This window comes from Pseudophryne corroboree, chromosome 4 (genome assembly GCF_028390025.1).
Source record: "Pseudophryne corroboree isolate aPseCor3 chromosome 4, aPseCor3.hap2, whole genome shotgun sequence".
NCBI lineage: Eukaryota > Metazoa > Chordata > Amphibia > Anura > Myobatrachidae > Pseudophryne > Pseudophryne corroboree.
Window position 1 is genome coordinate 573,806,434 of NC_086447.1, and position 17,295 is coordinate 573,823,728.

At 48.0% G+C, this 17,295-nt stretch overlaps 1 protein-coding gene across 1 annotated transcript in view; it reads right to left on the reverse strand.

Annotated features, from left to right (window-relative positions):
• Positions 1-17,295, reverse strand: part of LTV1 (LTV1 ribosome biogenesis factor) — a 74,307-nt gene that overhangs the window by 28,598 nt on the left and 28,414 nt on the right. Inside the window, exons 3-4 of the mRNA XM_063917466.1 lie at positions 4,430-4,618; positions 3,479-3,566 (exon numbers count right to left, since the gene is read on the reverse strand). Of these exons, the coding sequence (XP_063773536.1) occupies positions 3,479-3,566; positions 4,430-4,618 (277 nt within the window). The remainder of the gene's footprint in view (positions 1-3,478; positions 3,567-4,429; positions 4,619-17,295) is intronic.

Consider the following 17,295-nt stretch of genomic DNA (forward strand, 5'->3'; position numbering starts at 1 on the left):
TACACCAAACGGCAACGTCTGAAACTGGTAATGACAATCCTGAATCGCAAGCCTCAGGTAAGCCTGATGTGGGGGATATATGGGGACGTGTAAGTAGGCATCCTTTATGTCGACCGACACCATAAAATCACCTTCCTCCAGACTGGAGATCACTGCTCGGAGAGATTCCATCTTGAATTTTCTCAGATAGAAATTGAGGGATTTTAGGTTCAGAATTGGTCTGACCGAGCCGTCCGGTTTCGGGACCACGAAGAGGCTCGAATAAAAACCTTCTCCCTGTTGTGACGGGGGCACCTTGACAATGACTTGATTTTGACACAGCTTTTGTATCGCATCGCATACTACCTCCCTGTCCGGAAGAGAAGCTGGTAAGGCTGATTTGAAAAATCGCCGAGGGGGAACGTCTTGAAACTCCAGTTTGTACCCTTGGGACACTATTTCTAACACCCATGGGTCTAGGGCCGAACGAACCCAGAACTGACTGAAGAGTTGGAGACGTGCCCCCACCGGTGCGGACTCCCACAGAGGAGTCCCAGCGTCATGCGGTGGCTTTGGCAGAAGCTGGAGAGGACTTCTGCTCTTGGGAACCTGCCACAGCCGGTGACCTTTTTCCCTTTCCTATTCCTCTAGAAGCAAGGAAGGAAGACCCTCGTCCTCTTTTGTATTTATTGGTCCGAAAGGACTGCATCTGATAGTGGTGCGTTTTCTTTTGTTGTGCAGGAACATAAGGTAAAAATTATGACTTACCCGCGGTAGCCGTAGATGCCAGGTCAGCAATGCCGACACCAAACAAGACACCACCTTTATACGGCAGAGACTCCATAGCCTTCTTAGAGTCAGCATCAGCATTCCATTGATGAATCCACAATGCTCTTCTAGCTGAGACTGCCATGGCATTGGCCCTTGATCCCAAAAGGCCAATGTCTCTCGCAGCATCCTTTAGGTAGGCTGCAGCCTCCTTGATATAACCCAGCGTCAAAAGAATACTATCCCTATCCAGGGTATCTAACTCAGATGACAAGTTATCTGCCCACTTTTCAATAGTGCTACTCACCCACGCCGAAGCAATGGCAGGTCTGAGAAGCGTACCTGTAGTGACATATATGGATTTCAATGTATTTTCCTGCTTACGATCCGCAGGTTCCTTTAGGGCTGCCGTGTCAGGGAACGGAAGCGCCACCTTTTTGGACAGTCGTGACAGAGCCTTGTCCACAGTGGGGGGTGACTCCCACTTTTCCCTATCCCCAGAGGGGAACGGATATGCCACCGGAATTCTCTTGGGAATCTGAAACTTCTTGTCAGGATTTTCCCAAACCTTTTCAAAAAGCGAGTTCAGTTCATGAGAGGGAGGAAACGTTACCTCAGGTTTCTTTCCCTTATACATACAGCCCCTTGTATCAGGAACAGCAGGGTCCTCCGTGATATGTAACACGTCTTTTATCGCCACAATCATGTACTGAATGCTCTTAGCCAGTTTAGGATATAATCTGGCATCACTATAGTGGACACTGGAGTCAGTACGTGTCGGTATCTGTTTCTGCTATCTGGGTAAATGAACACTTTTGCGACCCCGAGGGGGTCTGAACTTGTGACAAAACATCCTCCACTGATTTTTTCCATGCCTGGTTCTGAGACTCAGATTTATCCAATCTCTTATTTAATAGAGCCACATTTGCATTCAAAGCACTCAAAACATTTACCCAATCAGGAGTCGGCGGTGCCGACATGGTCACTCCCACAGCCGTTTCTGTCCCTAATCCAGCCGCCTCCTGAGAAGAGCACTCAGCCTCAGACATGCCGACACATGTGTACCGACACCCACAGACACACTGGGCATATAGGTGACAGACCCACAGTAAAGCCTGTCAGAGAAACACAGAGGGAGTTTTCCAGCTCACAACCCAGCGCTTATCCCGGTTCTGAAAACTCTTATACAAAGCCTCAGACCTGTTAGCGCTTTTATAAATACATATATAGCACCAAAAAACTGTGCCCCCCCCCCTGCTTTGCACCCTGCAACTTGACACAGCAGTGTAGAGGAAGGACCAGCGTCTCTGCAGCTCTGTGAAGAGAAAATGGCGCTGATGTGAGCTGTGGGGGCTAAGCCCCACCCACTTAATGGCGCGCTTCAGCCCCGCTATTTTTTTAAATATTTATACTGGCGGGGGTTCGGATTTAGTGCCTTGGCACTTAAAGACCACCTTGCCAGTCTTATATGAGGTATTTAATGCTGCCCAGGGCGTCCCCCCCCCCTCCCCCGCGCCCTGCACCCTGTAGTGCCGCTGTGTGTGGGAGCATGGCATGCAGCGCGGCCGCTGTGCGGTACCTCAAAGCCGTCACTGAAGTCTTCTGATCTTCTTCTACTCACCTGTCTTCTGATTTCTGGCTCTGCAAGGGGGGTGACGGCAGGCTCTGGGAACGAGCATCTAGGCGTACCTAGTGTTCAGACCCTCAGGAGCTAATGGTGTCCTGTAGCCAAAGAGGCAGAGCCTTGAAACTCACAGAAGTAGGTCTGCTTCTCTCCCCTCAGTCCCACAAAGCAGGGAGCCTGTTGCCAGCAGGTCTCCCTGAAAATAATAAACCTAACAAAAGTCTTTTTCAGAGAAACTCAGGAGAGCTCCTCAGTGTGCATCCAGTCTCACTGGGCACAGATTCTAAACTGGAGTCTGGAGGAGGAGCATAGAGGGAGGAGCCAGTTCACACCCCTTAAAAGTCTTAAAGTGCCCATGTCTCCTGCAGATCCCGTCTATACCCCATGGTTCTTGAAGCGTCCCCAGCATCCTCTAGGACGTATGAGAAATAAAAAAAAAACATCTGAAACCATCTGAAAATCTGGAACCACTCGTTAGGAAGAGTCTGTATTTTTTAAACAACATAATCCAACAATGAAGATAACTAGAAATAAACAAACAGTAGGTCTCTATAAGTACAATCACTGTATTATAGAACTACATGGAGTATTAGCACAGACAACTCACATGCAGCAGAGAGGGAGAAATGAAACCGTAAATTAAAAAAATATAGATTCACTGCTTCACATATAGCAAACCCAAAGGTGAAAACTGAAACCTGGCCCTGAGTGAGGTATCAGGAGAGAAAACCCAGCACTCTCCACAGGCAGACTGAAACACGGCTCGGCAGGATCTTAAAGATGGCCATTCAGCCTTTTAGGAAAATGTAGGACAACTGTTGGTGGGCTGCCTGGGCAGGAAACGCATCAAAAGTGCAGGGAGGAAAAAATGGGAAGAAGGACCCTTCCCAATTGGTACCTCACTCAGAAGCCAGTATCCACCACTAGGGTGATGACAATGACCTGGCTATTATGTATTTTCTCCCTGTGTTTGCATAGGTGTAGTGCAGGGACATGAGAGATACAGTGAGTAGGCGGTGAGACAGGCTCCTGACACACAGACCCATCCCCATGTGTGCCTTCCCAGCCTCTGACCTCACCGCATGTCACTGCTGTAAGATTACTTACCTCGAACAGGGGCAGCCTTGTTTAACAGCCCTACATCCTCCTCAAACTCTGAAGCAAAAACCGAAGATGGCAAGTTTATGGTAGGTGCCTAGGCAAAACAAACGTAAAGTAAATTATGGCCTGGTTCATTTGTGACTGAAAATGTTTTTGTAACAAGCAAAAGCAACATTATATTAAATATAAAGAATCCTTATGCCTTATATGTTTGAATGCATATTGGTATTCTTCTCCATATGGCTATGTCTTACTTCTTTGTATATCATACATCGATGTTTGTTCTAAACCTCAATAAAATATATATAAGAAAGAAAATAAATATATATATATATATATATATATATATATGTATGTATGATATTGTACACCAATCTTTTCACAAAACAGATATTAAACCGTTAACAATCTGTGGACATTGTGGCCACATTTCTCAGTATAACAACTTTTAATATGAAACTATAATATATCATGGTGCTATGAAATCTAAGACTGAAAACACTTCTGCTTAGTCCTAAGAAAGTTGCTCACTATACTGGTTATTCTGTATACATTTGATGAACGCCAGAAGTTAGCTAGTTTTACTAGCAAAGACTTTCAAATAATGTTAATCAGAAAACATTAAAAAATCCAAATGTAATATTACAGTGCAGTAGTATCTTATAGTTTCCTACGGTTATTCGCTTTTGGCCACAGGTTGCTTACTATACTGTAATAGTAGTACAAATATTTGGTGCTTATACTTGCCCTTTATTTCTGATCTTTTGACTTGTAATATGGCCTTAGTAGTACATGTATTTGTCTGTGCCTGCTACTCTGACACTACTAAACTTTTTTAACTTAGTATTTTACTTTGCATAAGACATTAACAAATGAACAATGATTTTGATAGGCTGTTATTCAGCTTTAGGTTACATTTCCATCCTGAAACACTCAACAATATTATCACAGTCTTACTTGGATACGTTCAACTTCATCCTCTACTTTCCCATCTTCGGTCACTATAATCCGGCTTTGTGCCCGGCGGGTATCAGAAGGAACAAGTTCCGCAGAACCTACTGCTTTAAGATGCTGCAAGTAATTGTAGTCATCGTCAAAGAAAACCCCAAACTTCCTCTCCTCCTCTTTCCTTTGTTGTGTCTCTACCTGGGATCACAACAGACAACAATATTAGAGAGGAAAAAGGTCTAGAATGATTAGACAGACATGCAGAATTTCAATGTCATCTCGGCTGCCCTCCCTATCTCACATAACCAGTGATGCTGCATTTACTGTGTAATGAGCTAAGACTTAAGGGGGGTACACACATAGCGGCGTATGCTTCATTTCTAAGCAATCTGCTTAGAAATCAAGCTCACATCGCTCCGTGTGTAGGGGTGTCGCTCACTTCAACATTTGGTTTTTTTGCCCTCACTCAGTACACACAGCGCTGCGTGCGGAGCGTCCAGAGATGTGTGCTGAGCGATCGGTGTTACATCGCTCAGCACACATCTCTGGGAGAAATCTCTATGTGTGTACCCCCCTTTAGAAAAAATGGTGAAATTGTTTATTAATAAACATCTTTTGATAAAGGTTACTGGCGAATAGTGGGTTTAAGCATCGTACTTCTGGATTAAGTGAATGGAATGATTGCAAATTAAAGTTTTAATGAAAAATTACATATTAATTAAAACAAAAACATTGTACAAAAAAAATAATAAGAATTTACTTACCGATAATTCTATTTCTCGTAGTCCGTAGTGGATGCTGGGAACTCCGTAAGGACCATGGGGAATAGCGGCTCCGCAGGAGACAGGGCACATCTAAAGAAAGCTTTAGGATCACCTGGTGTGCACTGGCTCCTCCCCCTATGACCCTCCTCCAAGCCTCAGTTAGGATACTGTGCCCGGACGAGCGTACACAATAAGGAAGGATTTTGAATCCCGGGTAAGACTCATACCAGCCACACCAATCACACTGTACAACTTGTGATCTGAACCCAGTTAACAGCATGATAATAGAGAAGCCTCTATAAAAGATGGCTCACTACAACAATAACCCGAATTTTTTGGTAACAATAATTATGTACCAGTATTGCAGACAATCCGCACTTGGGATGGGCGCCCAGCATCCACTACGGACTACGAGAAATAGAATTATCGGTAAGTAAATTCTTATTTTCTCTGACGTCCTAGTGGATGCTGGGAACTCCGTAAGGACCATGGGGATTATACCAAAGCTCCCAAACGGGCGGGAGAGTGCGGATGACTCTGCAGCACCGAATGAGAGAACTCCAGGTCCTCCTCAGCCAGGGTATCAAATTTGTAGAATTTTACAAACGTATTTGCTCCTGACCAAGTAACTGCTCGGCAAAGTTGTAAAGCCGAGACCCCTCGGGCAGCTGCCCAAGATGAGCCCACCTTCCTTGTGGAGTGGGCATTTTAAGATTTTTGGCTGTGGCAGGCCTGCCACAGAATGTGCAAGCTGAATTGTACTACAAATCCAACGAGCAATCGTCTGCTTAGAAGCAGGAGCACCCAGTTTGTTGGGTGCATACAGGATAAACAGCGAGTCAGATTTTCTGACTCCAGCCGTCCTGGAAACATATATTTACAGGGCCCTGACCACGTCAAGCAACTTGGAATCCTCCAAGTCCTTAGTAGCCGCAGGTACCACAATAGGTTGCTTCATGTGAAATGCAGAAACCACCTTAGGTAGAAATTGAGGACAAGTCCTCAATTCTGCCCTGTCAGAATGAAATATTAAATAAGGGCTTTTATATGATAAAGCCGCCAATTCTGACACACGCCTGGCTGAAGCCAGGGCTAACAGCATCGTCACCTTCCATGTGAGATATTTTAAGTCCACAGTGGTGAGTGGTTCAAACCAATGTGACTTTAGGAAACTCAACACAACATTGAGATCCCAAGGTGCCACTGGAGGCACAAAAGGAGGCTGTATATGCAGTACCCCTTTTACAAATGTCTGAACTTCAGGCACTGAAGCCAGTTCCTTTTGGAAGAAAATCGACAGGGCCGAAAATTGAACCTTAATGGACCCTAATTTTAGGCCCATAGACAGTCCTGTTTGCAGGAAATGGAGGAAACGACCCAGTTGAAATTCCTCTGTAGGGGCCTTCTTGGCCTCCCACCACGCAACATATTTTCGCCAAATGCGGTGATAATGTTTTGCGGTTACGTCCTTCCTGGCCTTGACCAGGGTAGGGATGACTTCATCTGGAATGCCTTTTTCCTTCAGGATCCGGCGTTCAACCACCAAGCCGTCAAACGCAGCCGCGGTAAGTCTTGGAACAAACAAGGCCCCTGCTGGAGCAGGTCCTTTCTTAGAGGTAGAGGCCACGGTTCGTCCGTGAGCATCTCTTGAAGTTCCGGATACCAAGTTCTTCTTGGCCAATCCGGAGCCACGAGTATCGTTCTTACTCCCCTTTGCCGTATAATTCTCAGTACTTTTGGTATGAGAGGCAGAGGAGGGAACACATACACTGACTGGAACACCCACGGTGTTACCAGAGCGTCCACAGCTATTGCCTGAGGGTCTCTTGACCTGGCGCAATACCTGTCCAGTTTTTTGTTGAGGCGGGACGCCATCATATCCACCTTTGGTTTTTCCCAACGGTTCACAATCATGTGGAAGACTTCTGGATGAAGTCCCCACTCTCCCGGGTGTAGATCGTGTCTGCTGAGGAAGTCTGCTTCCCAGTTGTCCACTCCCGGAATGAACACTGCTGACAGTGCTATCACATGATCTTCCGCCCAGCGAAGAATCCTTGCAGCTTCTGCCATTGCCCCCCTGCTTCCCGTGCCGCCCTGTCTGTTTACGTGGGCGACTGACGTGATGTTGTCCGATTGGATCAATACCGCCTGACCCTGAAGCAGTGGTTTCGCTTGACTTAGGGCATTGTAAATGGCCCTTAGTTCCAGAATGTTTATATGAAGAGATGTCTCCAGGCTTGACCATAAGCCCTGGAAATTCCTTCCCTGTGTGACTGCTCCCCAGCCTCGCAGGCTGGCATCCGTGGCCACCAGGACCCAGTCCCGAATGCCGAATCTGCGGCCCTCTAGAAGATGAGCACTCTGCAACCACCACAGGAGGGATACCCTTGTCCCCGGTGACAGGGTTATCCGCTGAAGCATCTGAAGATGCGACCCGGACCATTTGTCCAGTAGGTTCCACTGGAAAGTCTTGCGTGGAATCTGCCGAATGGGATTGCTTCGTAGGAAGCCACCATTTTTACCCAGAACCCTTGTGCATTGATGCACTGAGACTTGGTTCGGTTTTAGGAGGTTCCTGACTAGCTCGGATAACTCCCTGGCTTTCTCCTCCGGGAGAAACACCTTCTTTCTGGACTGTGTCCAGGATCATCCCTAGGAACAGAAGACAAGTCGTCGGAACCAGCTGCGATTCTGGAATATTGAGAATCCAATTGTGCTGCCGCAACACTACCTGATATAGTGCTACACCGATCTCCAACTGTTCCCTGGATCTTACCCTTATCAGGGAATCGTCCAAGTAACGGATAACTAAAATTCCCTTCCTTCGAAGGAATATCATCATTACGGTCATTACTTCAGTAAAGACCCGGGGTGCCGTGGACCATCCCTACGGCAGCGTCCGAACTGATAGTGACAGTTCTGTACCATAACCTGAAATACCCTTGGTGAGAAGGGTAAATTTTGACATGAAGGTAAGCATCCTTGATGTCCCGAGACATCATGTAGTCCCCTTCTTCCAGGTTTGCAATCACTGCTCTGAGTGACTCAATTTTGAATTTAAACCTCTGTATGCAAGTGTTCAAAGATTTTAGATTTTAGATTTTAAAATCGGTCTCACCGAGCCGTCTGGCTTCGGTACCACAATAGTGTGGAATAATACCCCGTTCCCTGTTGCAGGAGGGGTATCTTGATTATCACCTGCTGGGAATACAGCTTGTGAATGGTTTCCAAAACTGCCTCCCTGTCAGCGGGAGACGTCGGTAAAACAGACCTTTGGAAACGGCGAGGGGGATACGTCTCGAATTCCAATTTGTACCCCTGAAATATTACCTGAAGGATCCAGGGGTCTACTTGCGAGTGAGCCCACTGCGCACTGAAATTCATTGAGAACGGGACCCCACTGTGCCTGAACTTGTAAAGCCCTAGCGTCATACTGAGGGCTTGGCAGAGGCGGAAAAGAGTTTCTGTTCCTTGGAACTGGCTGATCTCTGCAGCCATTTTTCTCTCCCTCTGTCACGAGCAGAAAAGAGGAACCCTTTTGTCCACTTGCCAACCAGGACTGCGCCTGATAATACGGCGTCTTATTTTGAGAGGCGACCTGGGGTACATCCCCTTTTTTTGTTAAGGTAATACTTCCAAATGCCGTTTGGAATCCGCATCACCTGACCACTTTACTGGTATAATTGGACAACGCACTTATACTTGATGCCAGTCGGCAAATATTCCGCTGTGCATCATGCATATATAGAAATGCATCTTTTAATTGCTCTATAGGCAATAATATACTGTCCTTATCTAGGATATCAAATTTCCAGTCAGGGAATCCGACCACGCCAACCCAGCACTGCACATCCAGGCTGAGGCGATTGCTGGTCGCAGTATAACACCAGTATGTGTGTAAATACATTTTAGGATACCCTCCTGCTTTCTATCAGCAGGATCCCTAAGGGCGGCCATCTCCAGAGAGGGTAGAGCCCTTGTTCTTACAAGCGTGTGAGCGCCTTATCCCCCCTAGGGGGTGTTTCCCAACGCACCCTAACCTCTGGCGGGAAAAGGTATACTGCCAATAACTTTTTAGAAATTATCAATTGTTATCGGGGGGAAACCCACGCATCATCACACACCTCATTTTATTTCTCAGATTCAGGAAAACTACAGGAAGTTTTTCCTCACCAAACATAATACCCCTTTTTTTGGTGGTATTCATATTATCAGAAGAGTGTAAACTTTTTCCATTGCCTCAATCATGCAATGTGTGGCCCTATTGGAAATCACGGTTGTCTCTTCACCGTCGACACAGGAGTCAGTATCCGTGTCGGCGTCTGTATCTGAGGTAACGGGCGCTTTAGAGCCCCTGTATGAGACGTCTGGACATGCACAAGCTGAGTAGCCGGCTGTCTCATGTCAACCACTGTCTTTTATACAAAGCTGACACTGTCACGCAATTTCAACAGTACATCCACTCAGGTGTCGACCCCCCAGGGGGTGACAACACTATTACAGACACTCTACTCCGTCTCCTCATCATTTTTCTCCTCATACATGTCGACACAAACGTACCGACACACAGCACACACACAGGGAATGCTCTGATAGAGGACAGGACCCCACTAGCCCTTTGGGGAGACAGAGGGAGAGTTTGCCAGCACACACCAGAGCGCTATATATATATACAGGGATAACCTTATATAAGTGTTTTTCCCTTTATAGCTGCTGTATTGTTTATACTGCGCCTAATTTGTGCCCCCCTCTCTTTTTTAACCCCTTTCTGTAGTGTAGTGACTGCAGGGGAGAGCCAGGGAGCTTCCCTCCAACTGAGCTGTGAGGGAAAATGGCGCCAGTGTGCTGAGGAGATAGGCTCCGCCCCTTTCTCGGCGTCCTTATCATCCGTTTTCTTGTATGTTTTGGCAGGGGTTAAATGCATCCATATAGCCCAGGAGTTATATGTGATGCATTTATTTTAGCCATAAAAGGTTTTCTATCGATTTATTGCGTCTCAGGGCGCTGCCCCCCCAGCGCCCTGCACCCTCAGTGACCGGAGTGTGAAGTGTGCTGAGAGCAATGGCGCACAGCTGCGGTGCTGTGCGCCTACCTTTATCTGAAGACAGGAAAGTCTTCTGCCGCCGATTTTTCCGGACCTCTTCGCTCTTCTGGCTCTGTAAGGGGGCCGGCGGCGCGGCTCCGGTGACCCATCCAGGCTGAACCTGTGATCGTCCCTCTGGAGCTAATGTCCAGTAGCCTAAGAAGCCCAATCCACTCTGCACGCAGGTGAGTTCGCTTCTTCTCCCCTTAGTCCCTCGATGCAGTGAGCCTGTTGCCAGCAGGTCTCACTGAAAATAATAAACCTAAACTAAAACTTTCACAAAGAGCTCAGGAGAGCCCCTAGTGTGCACCCTTCTCGTCGGGCACAGAAAATCTAACTGAGGCTTGGAGGAGGGTCATAGGGGGAGGAGCCAGTGCACACCAGGTGATCCTAAAGCTTTCTTTAGATGTGCCCTGTCTCCTGCGGAGCCGCTATTCCCCATGGTCCTTACGGAGTTCCCAGCATCCACTAGGACGTCAGAGAAAAATAGGATTTTGGTTACCTCCCGGTAAATCCTTTTCTCGTAGTCCGTAGAGTATGCTGGGGTCCACATTAGTACCATGGGGTATAGACGGGTCCACCAGGAGCCATTGGCACTTTAAGGGTTTGAGAGTGTGGGCTGGCTCCTGCCTCTATGCCCCTCCTACCAGACTCAGTCTAGAAACTGTGCCCGAGGAGACGGACATCTTCGAGAGAAGGATTTAACACAGACAGTGGCGAGATTCATACCAGCTCACACATACAAGGCACATCAAGCTAACTAGCTTGAAAAACTCAGCAACTGCTGAAACATTACTTACCAAGTAACAATGCAGTACATAACTAAACACAGATGCACTGAACCATATAACGGTTGCAGGAAAACGAAGCGCTGTGCGGGCAACCCAGCATCCTCTACGGACTACGAGAAAAGGATTTACCGGTAGGTAACCAAAATCCTATTTTCTCTTACGTCCTAGAGGATGCTGGGGTCCACATTAGTACCATGGGGATGTACCAAAGCTCCCAGAATGGGAGGGAGAGCGCAGAGGCTCCTGCAGAACTGATTGACTGAACTTCAGATCATCAAAGGCCAAAGTATCGAACTTGTAGAACTAAGCAAACGTGTTTGACCCAGACCAAGTTGCCGCTCGGCAAAGTTGTAACGCCGAGACACCCCAGGCAGCCGCCCAGGAAGACCCCACCTTACGAGTAGAGTGGGCCTTAACAGATTTTGGACACTGCAATCCTGCCGTAGAATACGCATGCTTTGAAGCAGGTCACCCAATTTTCTTGGGATCATGCAGGACAAACAGAGAGTCTGATTTCCTGTGACGAGCAGTCCTCTTCAAATAGATTTTCAAAGCCTGCACAACATCCAAGGACTTTGATGAAATTGAGGAGTCAGTAACCACTGGTACAATAGGTTGGTTGATATGAAATGCCGACACAACCTTCGGAAAAAACTGCTGACGTGTTCTGGGCTCAGCTCTATCTTCGTGGAAGATCAAGAAAGGGCTTTTACAGGACAAAGCCCCCAATTCTGACACACGTGTAGCAGAAGCTAAGGCCAACAACGTGACAGCCTTCCATGTAAGAAATTTGACCTCAACCTCCTGTAGAGGCTTAAACCAGTCCGACTGGAGAAACTGCAACACCACGTTAAGGTCCCAAGGCACCATAGGCTGTACAAAGGGAGGTTGGATGTGCAGAACTCCCTTAAAAAAAGGTCTGAACCTCAGGGAGAACAGCCAATTGTTTCTGTAAGAAAATGGACAGGGACGAAATCTGGACCTTCACAGATCCCAACCGCAGGCCCATATCCACACCTGCTTGCAGGAAGAGGAGAAAACGTCCCAGTTGAAACTCCACCGCAGGAAATTTCTTGGATTCAAACCAAGAGACATATTTCTTCCAAATACGTTGATAATGTTTAGACGTTACCCCTTTCCTAACCTGCATCAGGGTAGGAATGGCCTTCTTCGGAGTGCCCTTCCGAGAAAGTATCAGGCGCTCAACTTCCATGCCGTCAAACGTAGCCGCGGTAAGTCTTGATAGGCGAACGGACCCTGCTGTAGCAGGTCCTCCCGAAGAGGAAGAGGCCTCGGCTCTTCCTGCAAGAGATTCAGAAGGTCCGCGTACCAAGCCCGCCTTGGCCAGTCTGGAGCAAAGAGGATCGCTTGAACTCTTGTTCTCCTTACAAGCTTTAGAACTCTTGGAATGAGTGGAAGAGGTGGAAACACGTACACCGATTGGAACACCCACGGAGACACCGGGGCATCAAATGCCACTGCTTGTGGGTCCCTCGACCTGGAACAATAGCGTTGAAGCTTCTTGTTGAGACGAGAAGCCATCATGTCTATTTGGGGTAACCCCCAAAGATCTGTTATTTCCTTGAACACCTCCGGATGGAGACCCCACTCCCCTTGATGGAGATCGTGTCTGCTGAGGAAATCTGCTTCCCAGGTGTCCACTCAAGGAATGAAGATTGCTGAGAGCACCAACGCTTGTCTTTCTGCCCAGAGGATGATTCTTGTTACCTCTGCTATTGTAGCTCTGCTCTTCATTCCGCCCTGTCGGTTTATGTAAGCCACCGTCGTTACATTGTCCGACTGTACATGAATGGCCCGATTTTTTAGAAGATGGGCCGCCTGAAGAAGACCGTTGTAGACGGCTCTTAGTTCCAGGAGGTTGATCGGCAGGCCAGCCTCCAGACTTGACCACCTCCCTTGGAAGGTTTCCCCCTGAGTGACTGTGCTCCAGCCCCGGAGGCTCGCATCCGTGGTTAGAAGGACCCAGTCCTGAATCCCGAACCTGCGGCCCTCTAGAAGGTGAGGCAATTGGAGCCACCGGAGGAGTGAAATCTTGGCCTTTGGCGACAGACGAATTCTCTGGTGCATGTGGAGATGAGATCCTGACCACTTGTCCAGGAGATCCAGTTGGAAGGCCCGAGCATGAAACCTCCTGTACTGGAGAGCCTCGTAAGAGGCCACCATCTTTCCCAAAAGGCAAATGCATTGATGAACCAACAACTGGGCTGGCTTCAGGACATCCCGGACCATTGTTTGTATCACCAACTCCATTTCCTGCGGGAGAAACAGCCTCTGCACTTCTGTGTCGAGGATCATCCCCAGAAAGGACAACCTCTGGGGTGGTTCCAAATGTGATTTTGGAAGGTTCAGAATCCAACCGTGGAGTCAGAGTAGTTGGGTTGTAAGAACAATGGACTGCAACAGCCTCTCCTTGGACCATGCCTTTATTAGCAGATCGTCCAGATATGGTATGATGTTCACCCCTTGTTTGCGGAGGAGAACCATCATCTCTGCCATCACTTTGGTGAACACCCTTGGTACTGTTGAGAGGCCTAATGGCAGGGCCTGGAACTGGAAATGACAGTCCAGTAATGTGAAACGGAGATAAGCCTGATGCGGCAGCCAAATCGGAATGTGGAGGTACGCATCCTTGATATCCAGGGATACCAGGAATTCTCCCTCTTCCAAACCTGATATCACCGCCCAGAGAGACTCCATTTTGAACTTGAACTCCTTTAGAAAGGGGTTCAGTGATTTTAGGTTCAGAATGGGCCTGACCGAACCATCCGGTTTCGGTACAACGAAAAAGTTTGAATAGTAACCTGTGGTTTGCAGATGAGGAGGAACTGGCACAATGACCTGTGCCTCCACCAACTTCTGGACAGCCTCTTGTAGGACAGTTCGGTCTGCCAGTAGAACTGGCAAGCCTGATTTGAAAAAACGGTGAGGAGGGACATTTTGAAATTCCAACCTGTAACCCTGGGAGACAATATCTAATCACCCAGGGATCCAAGTCGGACTATACCCAGACGTGACTGAACTGTCCGAGTCTCGCTCCCACTGGCCCCACCTCTAGGCCGCGCGGTCCATTGTCATGCGGAGGACTTTGGCGTACCTGAAATAGGCTTTTGTTCCTGGGAACCTGTGGCGGCAGGTTTCCTGGATTTAACTCGACTCCCCTAAAGAAGATATTGGACGGTTTGGCTTGTTAGGCCGAAAGGACTGTGATGCTTATGAAGAAAAGGATTTCTTCGGAGCAGGTGCAGCTGAGGGAAGAAACTGAGACTTACCCGCTGTAGCCGTGGATATCCACGCATCCAAAGCTTCCCCAAAGAGAGCCTGACCTGTGTAGGGTAGGGACTCCACGCTTTTCCTGGATTCCGCGTCGGCCGACCACTGGCGCAGCCACAGTCCCTGACGAGCTGAAACAGACATGGAAGAGATTCCCGCAGCCATGGAACACAGGTCTTTCATGGATTCTACCATAGAACCTGCTGAATCGTGAATGTTATGCAAAAACAATTCAACATCACCCTTATCCATCGTATCCAAATCCTGAAGTAAGGTGCCTGACCATTTTCCTATAGCTTTTGCAATCCATACACTAGCAATAGTGGGACCTAATATGGCCCCTGAAGCGGTGTACATTGATTTAAGTGCATTATTAATTTTGCGATCAGCCGGCTCTTTTAAGGCGGTAAATCCCGGAACAGGCAAAACCACCCTTTTTGAGAGTCTGAACACAGATGCGTCAACAATTGGCGGGTTTCCCCATTTTTTCTATCCTCCTCAGGGAAAGGGAACGCCACCTTGACCCTTTTAGGGATCTGGAATTTTTTCTCAGGGTTTTCCCATGCTTTCTCAAATATAGCATTTAATTCCTTTGACGCAGGAAAGGTTAGCGAGGCTTTCTTATTTTCAGTGAAAAAAGCCTCCTCAAGCTGCTCAGTGGTATCATTAATATTCAACACATCCCTGATAGCCTCTATCATCAATTGCACCCCCTTTGCAAGAGAGGCAGACCCCCGCAACACATCCCCATTACCGTCTGTGGTGTCAGAATCGGTATCCGTGTCATCTTGCGTGACATCAACAAGCGCACGTTTGTGGGGGTATATAGCGGTAGTGAGGTACCTGAATCGGGCCATGCTGCCATAGAGTTCTGTAATACCTCGGTTTCAGATTCATTACTTGCAACCCAAGATTTGATAGAGGAAAACCACTCCGGTTCCCTTGCTGGAATCTGTGCTAAACCAGTGCTATCCTGATTACATGAAATGGGATCATCCTGGGAGGACATATCCTCCGCAGCATATGACACAGTGTCCCTGGACATAGCTAAAGGAGACCACCAAACACTCCACACACACACACACACACACACACACACAGGGGAGGGCAGACAGAGTTTCCCCCCCAAGAATGGCAAGAGAGACAGAGATTGGAGCCAACCCACACACATCGCTTCTAACCAAAGGGAGACCCCTTTTCAGCGCTGACTGTGCACCTTAATAGAATACAGTCGTATTGCAGCCTCCCCCCTCCTTCTACAACCCCCTGCTACCGTTTACAGATAGCAGGAGTTGCTGTGGAGGGACCTGTTTCTCCTGATCAGCGCTGTGCAGGCAGGAAAATGGCGCTGAACGCCGCTGGGTCCGCTCTGAGGAGAAGCTCCGCCCCCAAAATGGCGCTGTCTTCCCACTCTTCATAGGATTATACTGGCCTGAGGATTGAGTGCTGGCTGAGATCCGGGGACCCCGACAGGCTTTTGGACCAGTGTAGGGTGTAGCGCTGGTTCAGGGCGCCCCTCACCATGTACCGCTAAGCCTTCCGGAGCGAAGTTAATACTGCGCTCCTCCCCTGCTGCCGCCATCTTCACACCGACCCCCCGCTTGCTAGGGGGGTCGGTGCCTCACTCGCCACCGATTCTTCTGCTCTGTAAGGGGGTGGCGGCATGCTGCCGGGGCGAGCGATCCCCTGCGGCGGGGAACGATCTGACCCCTCAGGAGCTCAGTGTCCTGTCAGCGGAGTAAGTGGCTCAGACCCCGCAGGGCGGACACTACTCCTCCCTTAGTCCCACGCTGCAGGGAGGCTGTTGCCAGCAGCCTCCCTGTAAAATAAAAAAAACTGTAAAATAACATTTTACTAGAAAAGCTCTGGAGAGCTCCCCTAGCTGTGACCGGCTCCTCCGGGCACATTTTCTAAACTGAGTCTGGTAGGAGGGGCATAGAGGGAGGAGCCAGCCCACACTCTCAAACTCTTAAAGTGCCAATGGCTCCTGGTGGACCCATCTATACCCCATGGTACTAATGTGGACCCCAGCATCCTCTAGGACGTAAGAGAAAAAACAATGTTCTCTTTATAGGTTAAATGTTAACAGAATTGGAGGTTGCGAGATTACATTTTGAAAGATGAGGACGGAGTCTCTATATTACGAGAGGCCTTGTCTTCTTATCTGGATATCAATAGCCCTGCTGATACTTCTATCTCTAATCATTGGTGTGCCCTTAAGGCAGTATTGAGAGGAGCAGCTATCCATGCTTCGGCTCATATAGCACGCCGTGACCGGGAAGTCCAATTGGCTTATGAGTTGGCGGTGACGACTTTAGAAACTAAACAAACAGTCCCCTACAGACAATCTCATTCTTACGTCCCTGACTGAAGCGAAGAGGAAGCTGAATAGTCTGTACCTCTCACATGTCCAAAGAGCGGTCTCCAACTTAAACCAAAGATATTACACATTAGGCAATAGGGCTGGTGAACTAATGGCGCGGAAACTTAGAGGGAAAAATCTTATCAATAGAATTAAAAATTTGACTAACCCGGATGGATCACTGTCCCTGAACCCTAAAGATATTGCAAACCAATTTGCTTCATACTATAGGAAACTATATAACCTTAAACATGACCCCCTCACCCCTCAACCTTCCATACAGCTTATACGGTCTTTCCTGGATTCCATTAATTTACCTTCTATTTCCCCCGATGATGCCTCCACACTGTGCACACCATGGACTGAGCATGAAATCCATGCCTCTCTGAAAGCCCTCAAAAAGGACAAAGCCCCCGGCCCAGATGGGTTTATTAATCTCTTTTATATTACCTTCCAAGATTCACTTTCCCCACTTCTTATTAATTTGTACAATGATACCTCCACTAACCCTTTCCCTGGAGAAATGTTGGAGGCTCAGGTGATCACAATTCTCAAGCCTGGCAAGAACCCGTCTCTCTGCGCAA